The sequence below is a fragment of the Monodelphis domestica genome, chromosome 1 (assembly GCF_027887165.1).
Source record: "Monodelphis domestica isolate mMonDom1 chromosome 1, mMonDom1.pri, whole genome shotgun sequence".
Classification (NCBI taxonomy): Eukaryota; Metazoa; Chordata; class Mammalia; order Didelphimorphia; family Didelphidae; genus Monodelphis; species Monodelphis domestica.
Genome location: NC_077227.1, coordinates 187,370,040 through 187,390,541, shown reverse-complemented (window position 1 = coordinate 187,390,541; position 20,502 = coordinate 187,370,040). Strand labels below are relative to the sequence as shown.

The following is a 20,502-nucleotide window of genomic DNA, read 5'->3' as shown; positions in this document are numbered from 1 at the left end:
TTAATGTCTACTATTTCTGTCTCTGTCTCTCTTTGTATACACACACATACACACACACAGAGAAGTTTCTTGACATCTTTGCCAATTTGTAGGGCACAAAGTAAAGCTGCAGAGATGTGATCTAGCCTGTTCTCCTTCTCATACTCAATTCTGACCCCTGCCCAAAATTCATCTCGAGAGTCAGTCCATGATACATATATACTGGTTGACTAAATTAATGGAACAGTTCTCTATCCAATTTCATGCATAATTTGTATAATGGGAATTCTTTGGCAATTTGGTTTCTGGGTTGTTAGGCCAGTCTCTTTTGAGTGGATATTATGAGATATGTGAGAATTACAAGGGATATAATTGTAAGCATAGGATCCCTGCAACTGAGTCAGTTCTTATATTTGTTGCTAGGAACAACTGGCTATTAGATAAGCCTCAGGGCAGGAAGATCAAATCAGCAATTCAAAGTAGAAAAAAAGCTCATGGCATGGGAAAACTAAAAAGAGAAGGGTAGAAAAGGGAAACAGATACTGATGCTTGAATGCTTTTAGCAGCAAAATGTCCTAGATTAGGATTAGAGTCAAAGACACCTGAGTAGAGAGGAAAACAGTGAATCATTATTTCAGAAGCAGGAAATGAAAGAAGTCATAGGAAGGATTCCCTAAGCTAAGGTCATGGTAAGTATCAGTCAGGCTTTGGGGGACCTTGAACTATAATAAAACCCTGAGAAAATGTTGACACCAAGCCCTAGGGAGGGTAAAATTTTTTTTAAGGATATTAGGTTTTTGTTGCTATTATTTAGTTGTGTTCAACTCTTTATGACCCCATTTTGGGTTTTCTCAGCAAAGATACTAGAATAATTTGCCATTTCATTTTCCAGTTGAGGAGACTGAGTCCAACAGAGTTAAGTTATTTGCCCACAATCACATACATGGTAAGTGTCTGAGGTCAAATTTGAATTTAAGAAGTTGAGTCTTTCAGACTCCAAACCTGGCATTGAATCTACTTCACCACCTAACTACCCCATATATTAGGTTAGGGAAAGGGATTAATAGTAGTTAAAAGAATTTAGAGGGGTGACTAGTTGGCTCAAGATTGAGAGCCAGGTCTGAAGGTCATGGGTTCAAATCTTGTCTCAGACACTCCCCTGTGTGACTCTGGGCAAATCACTTAACCCCCACTACCACTTACCAGTTTTCTACCTTAGAATCTTAGTATGGATTCCAAAATGGAAGATATGGGTTTAAAAGAATGAATTTAGGGAGAAAAATTCAGATGTACCTCTCACAGCTAAGAGTCAGCAGAATCATCTCATGCAACTCTCTTATTTTATAGATGAACAAACTGAGATGAGGTTAAATGACTTGCTTCATGTGACACAAATGGTAAATTAGGGAGGACAGAACTGAGCTTGACATCACAGGGGGAACTTTGTATGGTCAGAGGGCAACAAAAGATCATGTATCAATTTGGAATAGGTGAAAAGGGAAGGTAAAATAAGAGAAGAGGTCATGAGTTCTAGTTTTTAGATTTATTTATCTTAAAACAGACCTTTAACAAGGTTTAACAGCATATACTTTAATATGTTTTTAATGCTTAAGTTTAGAAATAGCTAACATTTATATTGCTTTATAAATGTTATTTAATTTTACCTTCACAACAATCCTGGAAGATAGGTGTTATTATTATCCTCATCTTAGTTGAACAAATTAAGGCAAACAGATGTCAAATGACTTACCCAGTGTCACACAGCTAACAAAAATGTGAAGCTGGATGTGAATTCATACATCTTTCTGATTGTAAGCCCAGTGCTCTATCCACTGTACCACACATCTGCCCCTACCAGTACTCTTTCTACCATAATGCAGATGGCAACTGCTAAAAACTGCCTGGGGAACTGAGAAGTTAGATGACTTACCTAGGATCATAGTCTCTATCCATAAAAGGCAGGATTTAAACTCTGGCCTTCTGTGGTCCAGGCTGCCCATCCACTACACTGATGGTTAAAAGTTGGTTTTTTAAAAATTACTTAAATTCTGCCTGAAATTTTTACAGTGTGCTTTCCTTCTTTGGAAAGTAAAATTCACAATAGGAAATTGACAAATTAGACTTGGTAGTAATATTAGGGGATTTAAGTTGGTAGAATACCTAAATAGGATGAAAACATGAAATGAGGTTTTTGGAAGAATCCCAGAATCCCAGAACTGAAAAGGATCTTATAATTTAGTTATACAATCCAGTGTAAACAGAAATTCCTTCTATAAGCAGTCAAATGATTGCTTTCTAAAACTGACTCTTAGAACCCCAAAGGAAAGGTAATATTCTGGTAGGGTTTTAAGTATGAAAAAAGGAACCTCCACAGAAGTATTCATTGATGAAGTGCTGTGTAATGCCAGCTGCATTTTGAATTTTTGACTGGAGAAGAAAAAAAAGGAGAAAGTTACTCAAATTTAGAAAAGGGAACTAACAACTACAAATTGTGGGCATTTTATTAGGGGAATAACAGAAAGGAATGGTCAGAAGAATAAGGAACTCACAGGAAGTCGAAAGATTCTATATACCTTCTTGGACTCAATTCTTGATGTTTCCTGCAAAGCACCCTATCCACTGGACACCAATTAAGGGGTAATGCTCAGATGGGTATAAAGAAAGCCCTAGAGTTAATCCCCTACAAAGATGAAAGAAGAAAATTTAGGGTAATTTGAGAGTAATAATTATCAGAAGGTAATGATAATAATAATGATAATCAGAATCAGAATGTAGCTTTGGGTGTCACCTGCATCTTTCTTTTTATACTCCTTCCCTATTTGTACCTACAGGTATACTCTCCATTATTCCACAGCAGTCAACAAACAAACCTGGTTCATATTTCTGCTTTGCCACTTAAGTACCTGTGTGTCTGGGGTATTCGAGGCAGACTAGCACCTCTGTTGTGAGTGTTTACTGAGCCAGGGTTGCTTATTTTCCTCTAGTGTTCACCTTTCCCCCATCTCCCACCTGTAGCTCCAAGAATCTATAACATGCTCATCAACTACCCCCCAGTAAACCAGCAGACAGGTTATTTAGGATAGAGGTAACCAAGAGTATACAAACTCATCAGTTTAGGGGGATGTTTACCCCAAACATGAGAAATTTCTGTTAGAATAGGCAGATGAGGACAATTTGTTCCACAGGCTATAAAAGTGGCTGAAGTAGATGCTATGGGGCACTTAGAGCCTGGTTAGACACTGAAGACACTCAAGCCATATCCAGTCATCCTGACTTTTGTCTTGCTATTAGACTTTAATGACTTTGGAAGAAAGAACAAAGTTTATGTAACTCTGTCTCACATCCAATTCATGTGCAAGTCAAGACATTACTCTCTGATGTTATTGGTCATCTTTGAAAATAAAGAACAAAAAGCCACCTTGGTAACTGTGGAAAAGTCCATTGAACAATCTGGGCCTCTGTTTTCTCATTTGTATAAGAGTAGCATGTTGGGGAGAAGAGAGAGGGGTTTAGAATTGATATCTAAGGTTCCTTCCAACTTTGTTAACTATTATTCTATGATTGCTTACTATCCTATAGCCTTCCAAAGTCTTTCTTGTAATGCTCAGCTCAGATCTGTCCTCTACTAAGTACTCCATGCTCCAAAATGATTGATTTCTGTCTTCCTATATATCAAAACTTCCATTTGTTCTGTGCATTTCAGCTGAATATTTGGAAACATGATTAAGAAAACTTGCTCTAAAGTATGAATAACTGATAAGCTCCCTCCTCAGTTGTCTATTAAATATTTCTTTAATTATTAATCCAGGTAAATCCTAATAATCCAAATAAACCTTTAATTGGTGCAAATATCAGGCAGGATAAGGAAGATTTTTGGTATAGAGGATGTTTTTCATGAGTCATATGACCACTTTCTTTGCTTCTGTATAAAGATGGATTCCAGAGGCAGTGGGGAAGGAGTTTTGCATGTGGCTTCTAGCCCTCTCCTTTCAGCTAGGGAACACGAGCTTAGCAAATACAAGTTGGAATTTCTTTTGAAGATTCTTTAAATTTTAACTGAACTTAGACAATCAGGCGTCCTCCTTTCTCTGGCAGGAGTGCAATGCCCCTAGCTAGAGGTGTTGGGAAACTAAATAGTAAAGCTAAGAACATTGGGACTTGACTTTAAGGCAGCCAGGGAAGCATCCTCTCCTCTGTTGTGAGAATTGTCCAAGAAATTGACTTTTCTCTTTTAAAAAACATTGTGTTTGTTTGTTACATTAAAGTTCCCAGGTATCCTCTTCCCTCCCTCCCCACCTTTAGAACTTTAGAAGACATCATTTGACCAAAAAAAAAAAAGCATATATATATATATATATATATATAAAATTATGTCTTGCAAATTTCTTTTTATTAATTCTTTCTTCAGTTATTCTTCAAATGATATTTCTGTGGCTGTATATAATTTTTTCTTGATTTTACTCATTTCATTAGTAATTTCATGTTGGTCTTTCCCTTTAAAAAAAATTAACTTGCTCATTTATAGCAATATTCCATCACAATAATATGCCACAACTTGTTTATCCATTCCCCAAATTGATGGGCATCCCCTCAATTTCCAGATCTTTGACACCACAAAGAGAGCTGCTGTAAATGTTTTAGAACATCTTTTCCTTTTCCTCCAATTACCTTGGGAGACAGACCTAATAATGGTATTTCTGGGTCACAGGGCATACACAGTTTTATAACTCTTTGGACATAATTCCAGATTGCTTTTCAGAATTAACTTTTTTAAAAGATATTCAAAGGACTTCAGTACAATCAGAATGTTAGGCAGGAACTTGATTGTGAGGACTGAGTGCTTTAGGAGCTACAAATCCTCCTTTTCTCTTCTTCTTCCTATAATTATTTCCTAGTATCCTTTCCTCTACCAGAGAAAGTAGGAGTCTTGACTACTTCTAAATTATGGATCTATGGTTCTTCTGTGGGGCCTCAGAGAAGCTTCATGCTCTGCTCAATTTCTCCAACTACCTTCTCCTCTTACCATCAGATATCTTAGGTATTCATGGTTTTCTTATTTAAATGTAATACTAATTCACTCACAAAAATGAAGAATATAGAAATGTTTTACATGATAATACATGTATAAACAAGATTGAATTGCTTTCCAGCTTTAGGAGCAGGGAGGGAAGAAGGAAGGGGGAGACAATTTGGATCATATAACTTTGGAAAACCTATATGAAAATTTATTACTACATGTAATTGATAAAAAAATAAATTAATACTAATTAAAATAATAATTATGTAGATAATTAAATGTCAATTTGTAAGAGAGAGAGAGAGAGAGAGAGAGAGAGAGAGAGAGAGAGAGAGAGAGAGAGAAATAAAGCAAGAGTCAGGCAGGAAGATGCATGATCTCCATCAGATAGCTCCATTTATTATGACAAAAAGGAACACTTTATAATTATAGAGAGTAATATGTGAAGCATTACATCATTCTTGGGAGGTATTGCTCTTCCACAGAATATCCTTTATGAAATGACTTCACACAATAACATTACTAGGGTTCTTTTACAAATGTAAATAAATTGAGAAAGAGTGACAGCTATTCTGTGTAACTTAGGGAAAGGAAGGTCTGGTTTTTACAGTCATGATATTACAAAGACTTCTTTTCTCTTCAGAGTGAGGAAGGACTCAAAGTTTGATGATGTCCATACTGGGGGAAGAATCCTTTCTTATCTAAGTTACAGCCTAGAGAACAGCTGTGCTGTAAGCTGAGACTGGCCTTTCCAAGAGTTTCAGGAAAACTCACAAGCATATCTTTTCTGGCTGCTTTTCCTCAGTGGGTCTAATTTGTCCTAGGCTCCTCCATATCAACTCTGGAACTGGGTAAATCAACTTAAACCCTCGAAGCCTCAGTTTCCTTATCTATATAAAGGGAATCAGCATGTTAGAAACCAGCATGGTGGAAAGAACATGACCCTTGGAGGCAGAATACCTCTGATCAAATCCTACCTCTGAAATGTGCTCTGTGTTTTTGGACGAGACACTCAACTTTCCTAAATCTCAAATTCCTCAACTATAAAATGAGAGAGTTGGGGTTCTGAAAGGCAATTTGGAATTATGTCCTCAGGGTTATAAAAGAAGGCATACCTTTTGATCCAGCAATATCACTACTAAGTCTGTACCCAAAGAGAGTTTTAAAAATGGGAAAGGACGTGTTTGTACAAAAATATTTACTTTTTGTGGTGTCAAAGAACTGGAAACTAAAAGGATGTCCCTTAATTGGGGAATGGCTGAACAAGTTGTGGTATATGACAGTGATGGAATATTATTGTACTCTAAGGAATGATGAACAGGATGATTTCAGAAAGAACTGGAAAGACCTTTGTGAACTAATGCAGAGTGAATTAAGCTGAACCAGGAGATCATTATACACAGTAACTGCAATAATGTGGAATGATCAAATGGGATAGACTTTGCTATTAACAATAATACAATGATCCAGGAAAGTTCTGAGGGACTTGTGAAAAAAATGTTATCCACCTCTAGAGAAAGAACTGTTGAAGTAGAAATACAAATGAAAAATATGATTTATCACTTGTTTATTTTGGTATATGATGTGGGATTTTGGTTGTATAAGATTATTCTCTTACAAAAATGAGTAATATGGAAATGTTTTGAGTGATAATACATGTACAACCCAGTGGAAATGCTTGTCAGCTCTGGGAGGGGGGAGGGAGACAATATGAATCATATGACTTTGGAAAACTTATGTATAAATTTGTTGTTGGAATAAAATAAAGATATATATATTTTTAAATTAGAGTGTTGAACTAGATGGCTTCTGAAGTCCCTTTCAGCTTTAGATCCATGGTTCCATATATTTTGTTGTTCAGTCATTCTTAGCTGTGTCCAACTCTTTGTGACTCCATTTAGGGGTTTCTTAGCAAAGATACTGGAATGGTTTGTCATTTCCTTCTCTAGATTATTTTACAGATGAGGAAAGTGAGGCCCACAGGGTTAAGTGACTTGCCCAGGGTCACACAGCTACCTTCCTGGCTCCAAGCCCTGAACTCTATCTACTGTGCCCCCTAGGTTCTCTGTATACAGGATAATAGTACCTGTAGGACTTACTCATGGGCTTGTTTTAAGAGATTACATGAGATAATATATGTAAAGTACTTTATAGACCTTAAAGTGTTACATACATGCTAATTGCTACTGATACTATTATTGCAGATAAGTCACTACATAAATAAACACCAGCTACTATTATTCCAACTCCAAATAACATCCTTTCTACATGTCTCAACTGCTACACTGCTACGGTACCTCAGTCAGTTGATAAGCATTTATTAAACATTTACTATGGGCCAGGTACAGTGCTAAGCACTGGGGTTAGGAAGAAAGGCAAAAGAAAGTCCTACTTCTTAAGGAGCTCAAAGTCTGATGGTGGGGACAGCATGCAAACAATGATGTACACACAAGTTATATACAGGATAAACTAGAAATTATCCTCAGGGATTTGACAAAAAGTCATCAATTTTAAATAGGTCTAACTTGAATCTCTATTACTATTTACTTCTATCTAGCCATAGAGAAGTGTCCAAGATGTAAGAAGACACTGACATTAGACAATGATATAACTATCAAGGCTCACTGTTTATTTGCACTTTATAAGGTCATAATTTTGAGTTGATAGGGATCATAGAGTTCGCAAATACAAATCTCTCATACAAATAAGGCCTTTCATTGAAAGACTTGGCAAAAGTGCTTTGTAAAGTTCTTTGGATACATTAGCTCACTTGAGTTGTTTTACAATAATCAGGTAATAAATTAATCAATAAACATTTTTTAAATTATAAGGGAAATAAGCCTTTTAATGCTTCAGTGTAATGATTCTGCTGCACATTGACTGAATTGTAGTCAGGCCAACAGCAGATAGGAGACACACAGAGCTAACAGAGGAGGGGAGATAATTAGCAAGCAATGTTAGTGCCAGCCTATGGGAAAGATATGTACAATCCTGAAATGTCAGCAACACCAGAATAAACAAAATTAACAGCTTAAAAAAAAAGCTTATAAAGTGATATGTGAGCAGGACTCCATTCTGGTTTTGAAGTTGTTAGATAAAATAAAGTACCAATATATATGATAAACACTTAACCCAGATATTAATTTTCTTGAAAAAAAAATACAAACCTCAAGTATGCTTTCGTATTATTATAATAATAACAACAATAATAAAAACACCAACCCATGGAATGGAAGAAAGCCCCCCAAAACAAAAGCCTACAATGTGCCAATTTCACAGAGAACCACAAACATTGGTGCTCACTCTTCACATTTCTGTTTCTGACAGATGGTATCATAATGAGAAAAGTGCCAGGCACTTATAGGAGCTAGGGATACAAGAACAAAAGTGAACATCTTGCCCTGAAAACATTACAATCTATGGAGGAGAGACAACATGTGCATACTTAAATGGATATATACAAAATATATGAAAAGATCATTGGGGAATGTGGGTACTGGTAGCTGGCAGGATCAGGAAAAGAGTAATGTAGAAGGTTGTGCTTGAACTTAGATTTGAAGGAAACTAAGGATTCTAAGAGGCAGAGGTGATAAAGTGGGAGGCCCCTATAAGATCTGACAAGCCTGAAAAGTCAGAGACACTGTGAAATACCCTGTGAGAAAAAAATAGTACTTAAGCCTCAGAAATGTCACTCTGGATCACAAAGCTAGTAAGTAGTAGAGCCCCATGATGTTTGACTCCACATCCCTAGTTCTTTCCATCATATCATGTTGCTGACATATGCATAAACTAGATTCCAACTTTTTAATGGAATCGGAAAAAGTGTAATGAGGAAAAGTAATACTCCTTTATCCCCCACCACAGTCCTGGCACCCTAGAGGCCAGTTACCAAGCACTGGTACACCGATCTTACTGGCATTTGCCAAAAGTACCATAAGACCAGGTAAAATGGCTTTATGTAGATGGGATCTTGGGAAGAAGTGACTAAATGAAATGATGGAGCTGAATTGGGGAAGCTGTGGGAATCCAGAGGTTCATAATGTTCGCTATAACTCGAAGTTTGAGGCACTCTGCAGTCCGAAGGTGGTGAGACTGAAAGGTCTTCAGAGAGGGAGTAAAGTGAATGTCTGATTCCGGATGCTGTAGGCTTGGCAATCAAGAACGGAGAAATAGCAAAGTTTTCCCGCAGTGGCCCAGGCAGAGACGGTAATATGAGCTCTATAGCCAAAGCTTTGCAGGGCCGCTGTCACAGACAAAAGGTTCCTGCCATTGGGCAGAATTTTCCCGCAGGCTTAGGATCCTAAGTACTATTCTCCATCTTCCCGAGGCCACGGTCATTGCCTTTCCCACCCCCTTTCCCAAAGCACAACAGCTTCACTTCCCCTGACGGGGGTGGCGGGGGTGGTGCCTTCTCCGTGCGTGCAGCAGGCTGGCAGGCAGGCAGCCAGGCAGGCAGGCAGGCAGGCAGCCAGGCCGGGTGCTTGCCCCTCCCCGGGGTCAGCGGCAGCCCCGTTCCCCTCTCCTCTGCTTCCAGGTATCATCCTTCTGCCGTGCACTGGGAGCTGCCGAGGAGGGCCCCCTGGAGATGGCCCAGCCATGCCTCGGCTGAGCCTCGGACTCCGCCGCCTCCATCAGTGGCCTCACTGAAGAGGGGAGCACGAGGCGCCGCCCCTTAACAGAGAGAGGTTTCCGAGCAGGCGGCCCCGGCCTTGGCCCGAGCCATGGCGGACTTCTCTCCCGCGCTGTCTCTGCGGGAAGGTGGCCCTCGCGCGGCCAGGCAGTCGGTCCTGGCGCCCTCGCCGCCTCCGCCCCGCTCCCGATCGGGCTCTGAGTCGGAGGAGGCCGAGCTATCCCTGAGCCTGGCCCGCACCAAGACCCGCTCGTACGGCAGCACTGCCAGCGTGCGGGCGCCCCTGGCAGCCGCTGTGTGCGAGCGCCAAGTGCAGCATCGGGTGTGCGCCGGGGATACGCTGCAGGGCATCGCACTCAAGTACGGAGTCACGGTGGGTGAGAGCTGGGGGCTGAGCTTGGGGATTGATGGGGCCGGGGGAGGGGGCCCCCCAAGGAGCTCTTGTTCCAGAACAGGAGTGGGAGGAGGATGAGCAGGCAGGGCAGAGACCATGATGGCCAGGTAACCGATCCTGTGATTACAAAGGTTATTTTAGCTTGTTGGAGCAGCCGGGGATGATGAATGAGCCAAGGCTTTGAACATAATCACCGAATAGTATTTGTCGGAGTTCCCATGCATGTGGGGTGCCACTCTGAAGACGTGGTCCATGCCTTCTTGTTGAATGTCAGCGGAGATGTAAGCGTTCTGGAGACGCTGGGAGGAACAGAGGCCACTTGAACGTGATTTTCAGGCATAGAGTTTGTACTGCTGTATGTGTTCACCTCAAGCAGAGCTGGGGCCAAAACGACTGTTGAGAAAATAATTTAGATTGTTGTTATTGTGTGTGTACTTTTTTAAAAAATAGAAGCAGGGCGTGGCAGTGAGTCAGTGATGGCACTATTGTCCCTGCAGATAATTCAGTTCAATAGACTGCTTCTTAATTTAGATGTGAAATTACACCCCTGGGCTCACTGTGCTGTGAATGTGACAGACACTTGTTGCTAAGCAGCAGCCAAGAGCTGTGGTCCAGGTGAGCTTAGGGATAGATATGTATATTATAAATTTATTACCTTTTGGGTATCTTGAACAAAATACTTTACAACCTTGGAGACAGAAAAAGGGTATTATGGGAATACATTTTTAGGTTAAGAAGTTATTTTATAAGAAGGTATTTAGATTAAGAAGTTATAATATTTATATTATTGAGTTTCCAGTGTTGATGAAGGACTTCCCCCTCCCCCAAACCTTTGTGGATCCCTTTTCAGTGTTCTTTCCTGAAATATCTCTGAAGCTTGGGAGAAGGAAAGAATAGATGGTCTTATCTGTACTTCAGTCTTAAAAGAAGACTATCTCTTCTGTACCACATGGAAGAACAGAGTCAGGGTAATCTGTCTTGCATACTTGGATGAGTATATATTTACCAGTCTTATCTATCATATAAACATTCTAGTGTATCTAGCAGGTTATGGATATACTAAATAATCAAATGAATTCATTATTGTTCCTGTAGGGAATTCCTTGTGAAGTACCATAATGATCAATTCTGTTATCTGGATTCCCCAGAGCCAGTTTTGGGGTCAGAGACAAAAAACAAACAACTAAGGTCACTCTAAGTTTCTGTGTGGTGAAAATCATTTTGTAAAATGGACTTTCTGATTGTGTATGTCTACAATAAAGACTGAGAAATTCATTGGTATTAACCAGGTGCAGACCTATGCACCTTGAAGAATTCCAGAAGGTGCTATTAGCAAAAACAAGTCCCGACATATTCTAACACACTGAGTAGTCCAAAAACAAGACACTTTCAGGGAATCTGCAAGGTCAAAGTTATTTTCATAATAATAACATGATCTTTTAATTCCTAATATGGTAAACATCAATAGATATTAGCCACAGACACAAAGAGCTTGGGAGTGTAGGCAGGGTCTTCAATCATTTTTAGAGGGGGAGGGTCCTGAGACCAAAACATTTGAGAACTGCTGCTCCAACTGAAGTCTTTCTAGAGTTTCACTATTGGTAGCTACACCAACACTAAAGACTTAGCGTTTTTTCCTTCAAAGATCAAGCCCTTGGGCACAGCTATTGCCATTTATTTCTGTTGTGAATTATACATAGAAGAGAGTTACTTTACTACAATGTAAAGAAATCTTGGGATACATCTTATTGTATGTATAATATATTATTTATTGATTACAGTTTGTTACAATTTGATTCAGTTTAGTTCAATATTTCAATTCAATAAAAAAATGTACTTTTCCCCCACTCTTTCTAATTCCATCTTCAGTTTTATCCTTAGTCTAAGTAGAGATTCTCTCTCTGACTGCTTCTCTAGTTATAAAGGAAAACAAAGTCTTTCATGTATATATGTGTAGGTATATGTGTTTAAGTTAACAAACATTTGGTGGCAAAGAAGATAGTGCTGTGTTTGGCATCAAGAAGATTCATCTTCCAGAATTAAAATACTCTGATATCAGACACTTACTAGCTGTGTAGGTAAGTCAGTAAGTCAGTAAGTCTGATTTACCTCCAGGTAAATTAATATATTCCTTGCCCATTTTAAGTTCTCTTATCACTATTTTCTCAGCTTAGATCGTATTAATTGTAATATTTTCTCTGCTATGCTCTTGTATTGCACAACCAGCTCTCTATTCTCTTTTTACTCCAAAGATGTCAATCACTATTATGTTCTCTCTATGTTGGCCTTCTCTGAGCTCATATTACACAACTGAGATCAGTTGGAGCTACAGTAAGAAAAAACGAAACCAGAAAAAACAGGTTACAATGGACTCCACAATCAGTTCATAAGTGCAAACCATGATTTTTCTACTTTTGTTTCTGAGAGAGTAGAATCTGTGTCTGGGAAGACACTGTTTATATTCTAAACTGGAAAGGGAAATTTGGTTACAGTAAACACTTGAAGGTTTTTTTTTTTTTTTTTTGCTTAGTAGCATAGTCACTTTTCTCCCTTAATTCAATTGTTAAAAACTTTGGATTTTAAAGATTCTGGGCACTGGAGATATGAGACAAAAATGAAAGCATATCTGTCCTTAAGAAAATGCTATTGAAGGGATAAATTTAGTGCAGGACTTTTAAGATTTTCTGTCAAACAATTCATCTTGTCCCTATCAGAAACCTACCAAACCTATTGGAGATCTGTCTCATTCCTAGGTAAAACCTTGACTGAATATTCTTCAGGGAAGCAAGAATACTTTTGTGAGAAAGTTTCCATCTTGGGCTTATCTTTGTTGTTTGAAGAGAGGTATTTTACTTTAGGTCTGCTCCCAGGTGAGACTTCTCTGTGTCCCTCAGGGGACCTAGCCCTTGCCTGAAATACAGGTTTGTTTTTTCTTTGTACAACTGAGGGGAATTAGCCTGTGGTTTTTAAAATACACATGAATTCTACTTTTGTGCCATTGGGTCCACAGCTTCAGATCCCTCCCATGACCAACTCTTCCTTCTTAGGAAATGCAGAAATCAATTTTCAGGTAGTGCTCCTTCCTGTTAAGGTATCAGGTGTTTTCAAATTTTCTGATCATTGATTCATAGAATGCTGACTGAATGAACTCCCCAGCCCTGCTGTAACTGTAAATAACCTTCCAACTTTCCAATTTTTTTATCCTTTTTTCCATATTCTTATATCCTTATTTTTATTCTCTGTGCTTACTTCTAAAATTAGGAAGACTCCTATAAGTTTCCAGACTAAAAATATTAAAATATTTTAAGTGTAAACTTAGAAATATTCACCTTTAAAATAGTGATAATAGCACTCATTTAATAATCAGACATGTTAAACTATCATATAAATATTTATTCTATATAGTAATAGTCAGTTAATTGTTATATGGAATTAGTTTACATCCAATAAAGCAGACTAGTTACTGTCATTAACCATTAGTAGCATTATCAGTCACTTTATCTCTATGATTATAAGAAAATACCTGTGGCTAGAAAGACAAATATTAAAATGCTAGTTATTAAAAAGTCTGAGACTTAAGGCCACATGCATAGCAGTTTTGCATATTATATTGGCAACTGATCCATTTACCATACATACATAGGCATATCCAACCAAAATTAAAAATGTTTCCCATTTGTCAAAGTATTGTGGTGGAACTATTTTTTCATTTGTAGTTTCACTACCTGGATTCATTCTGTCCGAGGTAGAGAGACTTTTAAAATAGATAAACAGATTACTTAAAGAAATGTTAGTTTAAGCAAGTATTAAGAAATAAAATCAATACCTTACTATCCTCTTAGAGAACAACATAATTCAGTTGGGATAAACATGTTGGAACCCTGAAGCCTGAGCAAAGATCTCAGTAGAGCCAACATGTGGCATTTTTAATGTATGTGTACAACTCTACAAGAAATGATGCCGTAGACTTTTTACGCTATATTTATTAATATTTGGTCATGAACCATACCTACCTATTGATTTGAGACTAGGATTCTCAGAGGATAAAAAACATGTAGTCACAATCCATACAGTTTGTGGCTGAGAGAGAAGTAAGAGAAAGCCTGCCAACTAGCTATGACCTTAGCTCAGATGAAATCTGAAAAAAAAATTAAGAAATGATATCTGGTTTAATTACCAAAACCCTCAACCAGGTGACAGGGTATTTCTGAGTAATCTTGGTCAACTTAAGTTGAGTCAACAATCTGTTTATTTATAAATCCCTTACCTTCCATGGTAGAATCAATACTGTATATTGGCTCCAAGGCAGAAGAGTGGTAAGAGCTAGGCAATGGAAGTTAAGTGACTTGCCCAGGTCACACAGCTAGGAAGTACCTGAGGCCAGATTTGAACCTAGGACCTACTGCCTCTAGGCCTGGCTCTTAATTCATTGAACTATGTAGTTATTAAGTGGTGTACCAGGCACTGTGATAAATGCTAGACATATAAATATAAATAAAAAGAAAGACAGCCCTTGTCCTTTAGGAACTCATACTCTAACAGGGGAAGACAGCTGATAAAAAGGAACTGGAAAGCTGGAGGGGGAGGTGGTGCTACAAATTAGTAAATATACAAAGATTTGTTCCTTTTCAAGTAATTGAGTGCCTGGGCAATTTTCATATAGAATAACACTAGAGAATGAAGGTTCTTTGAAAACAATTTATAGGAACTATCTCTTGACCATGAGAGAGTTAACTGGACTCCCTGAGAGGTAATACAAAAGTAATAATGAGCAATTAGTTAAGATTTTCAAGAGAAGAGATTACCCACCATTTATAGCTGTACCATCCGAATTAAACAATACCTCAGAAAGGCATGCTTGTAGTGAAGAAGACACTATGTACAGAAACCCATCAGACTTGGCTAGGATTGAAGAAGACCTCAGTTTAGCCAGTGGTGGGGAAGAGAGAGAGGACAGTACCCAAATATTTTTTAAATCTTTTCCTATATAAAATTTTATTTGTAGGGACATCTAGGGGGGAAAAAGACTATCTGTAAAGCTTAGAGATAATGATATTCCGTCTTCACTGTTTTATCAACAAGTTGATACCCACACATAGACACAGAAAAGCCCATAGGTCACACAAGAACCAGAAGTATTCTACCGCTAATTAACGTAACTGATAATGTTATAGGAGAAATGAGAAATGGTTACTCATGCAGTCAGAGGTAATTCCTATTAATGAGTCAGTTCAGGGCTGCTCAGAAGCTTTTTTGATGTGTATGTAGTGTTCTATTTAACTATTATTATAATTACTATTGCTAGTGTTTTTTTGCTTTTCTCCTTCCTTAAAGCAAGCATATAATATTCGTGTGGATTTGATGAACCACCAAAAGGATCTTCAGGAGATTGAAAATTGTTGACCATGGGAAGAAACGTAATATCTGTTTTACTAAGCTCTCCCATGGAAACTACAGATACAGTTACTATATCTTTACAAGATGATGGCATGTAGTATAAATGGTATTTTTAACTGTTATTTTGAAAACAACAACAACAACACTGATGACTTGAGAAGATGGACAGTCTTTTTTTCTTGATGGGAATTATTTCAAGCTTTATCTTATAAAGAAGAGAAAGAAAATCCTTGAGAAGAGATTTATTTGGACCAAGTGGCAGAACTAGGTTTCCAGGACTGGGAAGAGGCCATCGTTAGTTATAGTGATAGTTAGAAGGGACTCTGGCAGTTGTCTTTAAATAAATTATTCAGTTAGTAACTTTATTATTGAATTAGTCCTAAGAGGTTAGGGATTTATAAATATAAATATACATGTATAAGAGAGAGAAAGACAAAGAGAGGCAGAGAGACAGAGACATGATCAAGTTCTTATGAGGAAAGAGATTTCTCCAGTTTATTAAATAATAGCTAAAAAATTGAGGTTGGGTCCTCAAGGTAACTAACTGACAGTGAGAAAGAGTTTGTAATTTTGTTAATGAGAAAACATTCAAATATACTTGTGAGTTACCCTATAATTTAGGGTGATGAAAATAAGTATGTTAACAAGTCAAGTAAGAGGCTGAGGGTTGACCTTCAAGTGAGATTGGTTGACCTTGTATAACCTTGCTACACAACAAAGACAAATAAGTGTATACAAGATGATTTGAGGAGGGATAGAACATAACAACTGGAGAAATCAGGAAAGGCTTCCCAGAGGAGGTAGCATCTAAACTGAGTCATGGAAAAAAGGATTCTAAAGGTTTTAAAGTAACATATTATAGATGTGAGGGACATTCTTTGGGAAGGCAGGGAAACTGGAGCTAGAAAGATGAGTTTGGGGAAGAACTGAGAGGAACATAGAATTCATGAAATGGAGTTAAGTTTAGAAATTAATTAAGAATTAAGTCTGGAAAGGTAATTTGGAGTCATATCAAAGAGGGCTTTGGATGATAAGCTGAGGACTTTTTAGGACTTTTTATTTTGTTTTGGAGGTAATAGGGAAATATGGAAGATATTTGAACCTGAGAGTGATATGGTCAAGCCTGAGCTTTGGGAAGAGGATTTTGGCAATTCTGTGAAGTACAGATTTGTATGAAGAGGGACTCAAAGCAGGAAAGTCAGTTTGGAGGTACTTATAACAGACTAATCCATCAGCAAGTATATATTAAACACTGTACCATCTAGCTGTCTCAAGAATAATGATGCTCTTTACAAAAATAAAGATGTTTGCAGGAGGGGGTGTAGGGAAAGAATGTGAATTTTGAGTTGGACATGCTTTATTTGAGATTCTGCTGGTGCCAGTTAGCTGGATGATGTTATCTCATTTCTAGATCTCCATTATATTCCCCCCTTTAAAATAGTTTATTTCTTATAATGTATTTATGTTGCATCCAAATCTTTGCCAGAAAGTTTAATTTTATTTGACAAATTCACTTTGCATAAATTGCAATATAATCAACTTGTGAGAACAGCAACAAAAAAGTTTTAAATCTGAATTTTAAGTCTCTGTTTTCTTAAAAAATTTTTAGTGACAGGGGGCAGCTGGGTAGCTCAGTGTATTGAGAGCCAGGCCTAGAGACAGGAGGTCCTAGGTTCAAATGTGACCTCAGACACTTCCCAGTTGTGTGACCCTGAGCAAGTCACTTGACCCCCATGGCCCAGTCCTTACCACTCTTCTGCCTTGGAGCCAATACACAGTATTGACTCCAAGATGGAAGGTAAGGATTTAAAAAAATTAGTGACAAAAACTAATTGAAGTTTGAATTTAAGAAATATTAAAGCAAAAAGTCATAATGGTGGCATTATAACTAATATTTTAACTAATATTTTAGATGATACATTCATTTGTTCAACAAATATTTCTATTACCTTTCTAGAAAAAGGCCAAAATAGACCATGAACTACACTTTATGAGACTCTTCTGTAAAGGAAATAGAAAGATTAAAGTCATCCCAGTAAACTGATTTGGAAGCCAATTAATGCCTATCACATAGACCCAAGCTTTATAAGAGACTGGCAGTAAGGAAGTGTTAATCTAGATGTATATAACAAGAATGCCCATTGCAGAAGTGGGAAACTACAGAATATATATGTGCATACACATGCACATGCACATATATTATATATACATATGCACATATTTTTATCTTTAAAGTATTCTAATTAGATTTTAGATTTAAATTTTTAAATATTTTAATGACAAATTTCCATATAAGTTTTCCAAACTTATATGATCTATATTGTCTCCCTCCCATTCTTCCTTCCTGAAGCTGACAATCAATTCAATCTGGGTTATACATCATGTTATCATGCAAAACATATTTCCATATCATTCATTTTTATAAGCGAATAATCTTATAGAACCCAAACCCCAAAACACATAAGGTATTCTAATTTGAGTGTTTGGAAATTGAAAAAGCAGAAAAATTTATCTTTTCCAGTATATAACATAACAGAAAAGGAAAGGTTTTCAGAATTTTAAGTTTTTCATTTGAAACGGCCTATTAGATATTTTTGTTAAAATATCTTGTTAAAAAACAAAATATATTTCACACTTGTAATAAAATCACAAAGTCATAAATTTATCGGGCAGTTTGTCATATGCAGGACATGTTCACTAATAAAGAGAAAAATTTAGACTATATAAACTGATTTGGTTACATTTAAAAATTATAAAAAATTTTTTAATGATGGTTGTTCTAATGAAGCTAAGCATGAGCAAAGTTTATTTAATTAAATTAATCAGTTCTCAGTGGTTTTAAATAGTTCCTGCAGTTTGCTTTGGGTAAATAAAATAACCATAATTATATTTTTTAAAAATTATTTTAGAGGGCAGCTGCATTGCTCAGTGGATTGAAAGCCAGGCCTCTAGATGGGAAGTCCTCCGTCTCTGGTCTCAGACACTTCCTAGTTTTGTGACCTTGGGCACTTAACCCCCATTGCCTAGCCATTTCCACTCTTCTGCCTTGGAACCAGTACATAATATTGATTCTAAGATGGAAGTTAAGAGTTTTTAAAAATATATTATTTTATTTCCCCCCAAATACATGTAAAAGCAACTTTTAGCATTCTCAAAAAACCTTTTTTTTGAGTTCCAAATGTCCTCCCTCTTTCCAAACCCTCCCTCCTCTCCAAATGGCAAACAATTTGATATAGATTTTACATGTACAATCATGTAGAACATTTTTCCACACATAACTATCTTTTAATTCTTGGATCTATTTGCAAAATTAACAATAAAAGAGACCATATCAGTGTTTGTGTGTTTATTAAAACACATAAAATGTATATAGGTATAGATATACAATGTGTTTGTGCACACCTCTGCATCTGTCTCTTTAGTTGTTAAAAAAAATGTTGATTGTGTCAAATGGAGTTCATTTTTGATTGCTGCCAATCTTTCTTATGATTTCATTTGATCCTCACAACAACCCTGGAGGTAGGTGCTGTTGTTGTCACTGTTTACAGATAAGGAAACTGAGGCTGCCCATGGCCACATAGCTAGGTTACTTGTAGGGTCACATAGCTAATATAATTGCCTTGAGCCCAGATCTTCCTGACTCCAAGGCAATTCCTCTCTTCATTAGATTATTCTGTCTTTCATTAGGGTACATGTAGGCGTTCACATTTTATTTAATCTTCCAGCTTTTATTATCTTTGTCAATTTGATGGGTGTGGGATGGAAAGTCAGTTTTGTTTTAATTTTCATTAATCATACTAGTGATTTGGAGCAATCTTTCAGGTTGTTGATTGTTTGCAGTTCTTTGGGAAAATGTTCCTAAGCAATGACCCTCTATGTCCTGGGGAACAGTTCATGGTCTTACATATTTGTGTCAACTCCCTGGATGAAGAGTTCTTTATCAGAAGTATTTAGTGTCAGATATTCTTTTCCCAGCAGACACTTCCTTCTCTTCTAGCTGTGCTGATTTTGTTCCAAGTCCCTTATTCTTACTGAGCCCTAGTAATCAGAAGAAATGAAAGTGAAACAAATGAGAAACTGGGACAGAAACTAAGAGCCCAAGCCAAGCCTCTGAGCCTGAATCAGACATTTCTCTGCCTGCACACATCTCTAGTAAGACCAGGAAGGAGGACAAATTATCTATAGATTACTCAGTGTAACTTTCATGGCACAAGTTCTCATAATGACATGAAGGGCATGGGTACATTTGGAGATTTTTCACCTCAGTGGCTTATCTGGAAACTTTGTTGTATAACATAACACCACCTTCTACAATCAATCCTCCTTAATGCAAGTGCCTTCCCTCTGAGAGTACCTCAATTTATTCTAGGTTCTCAATTATATCTAAGATTCTAGATGTCTTGTTTGTGCTGAGCTGTCTGAATTTTTTTTTCTCCTCTAGATTAGACTGCACATTCCTTGAGAGCAGGGGCTGTATCTTGAGGGGTTTTTTTTGTATCTCCAGTAATGGGAGATTTTGGTTAATGCACAGTGCCTTGGCACTTAGTAAATGCTTGTTGACTGCCAATATTAAAGACCTTCATAACACCAAGTATCAGGTTCAGACATTACCCTGAAAATGCATCTGTAAATGGCTAACTCTTAAGGGAGAAGGAAAAGGAAGGCAAGGTGAGGGTCTTTATCCTGTCTAGATTGTTTTCATAGCACAACAGTGGTCACATAGTAAGCTCTGAATACACATTGATTGATCATTAATGGTGAAAGTGACTTCAGGCATTGTTCCTTGATATTGGCAGAGCCCTCCTTCTTTGCTTAGATTCAAGCTTTCAGGGGAAATTGACTCTCTCCAGGCAGTTACTATATTGTTGGTAAAGACAGCTATTTCCTGTTGGAAGACAGAAGAGAAATTGAGCCTGTGAAAAGAGAAGGGGGAGAGAAAGCCCTGGCCAGAAGTAAACTGCCTCTTTTCTGAATTAATGAAGCGTTTTCTCTAAATCTTGCCACACTTTCACTTTCTATATTGTACTACAGTTTCATTTTTTCTTATCTTCTCTATTTTAGTATACATTTCATTAGGACAGGGTC

At 37.5% G+C, this 20,502-nt stretch overlaps 1 protein-coding gene across 1 annotated transcript in view; it reads left to right on the top strand.

The window, feature by feature from the left end:
• The first annotated feature begins 7,312 nt into the window (after positions 1 to 7,312).
• LYSMD2 (LysM domain containing 2) overlaps positions 7,313 to 20,502 on the top strand; it is a 30,963-nt gene continuing 17,773 nt past the window's right edge. The window contains exon 1 of the mRNA XM_001370045.4: positions 7,313 to 9,999. Within this exon, the coding sequence (XP_001370082.2) occupies positions 9,718 to 9,999 (282 nt within the window). The 5' untranslated portion in view covers positions 7,313 to 9,717. The remainder of the gene's footprint in view (positions 10,000 to 20,502) is intronic.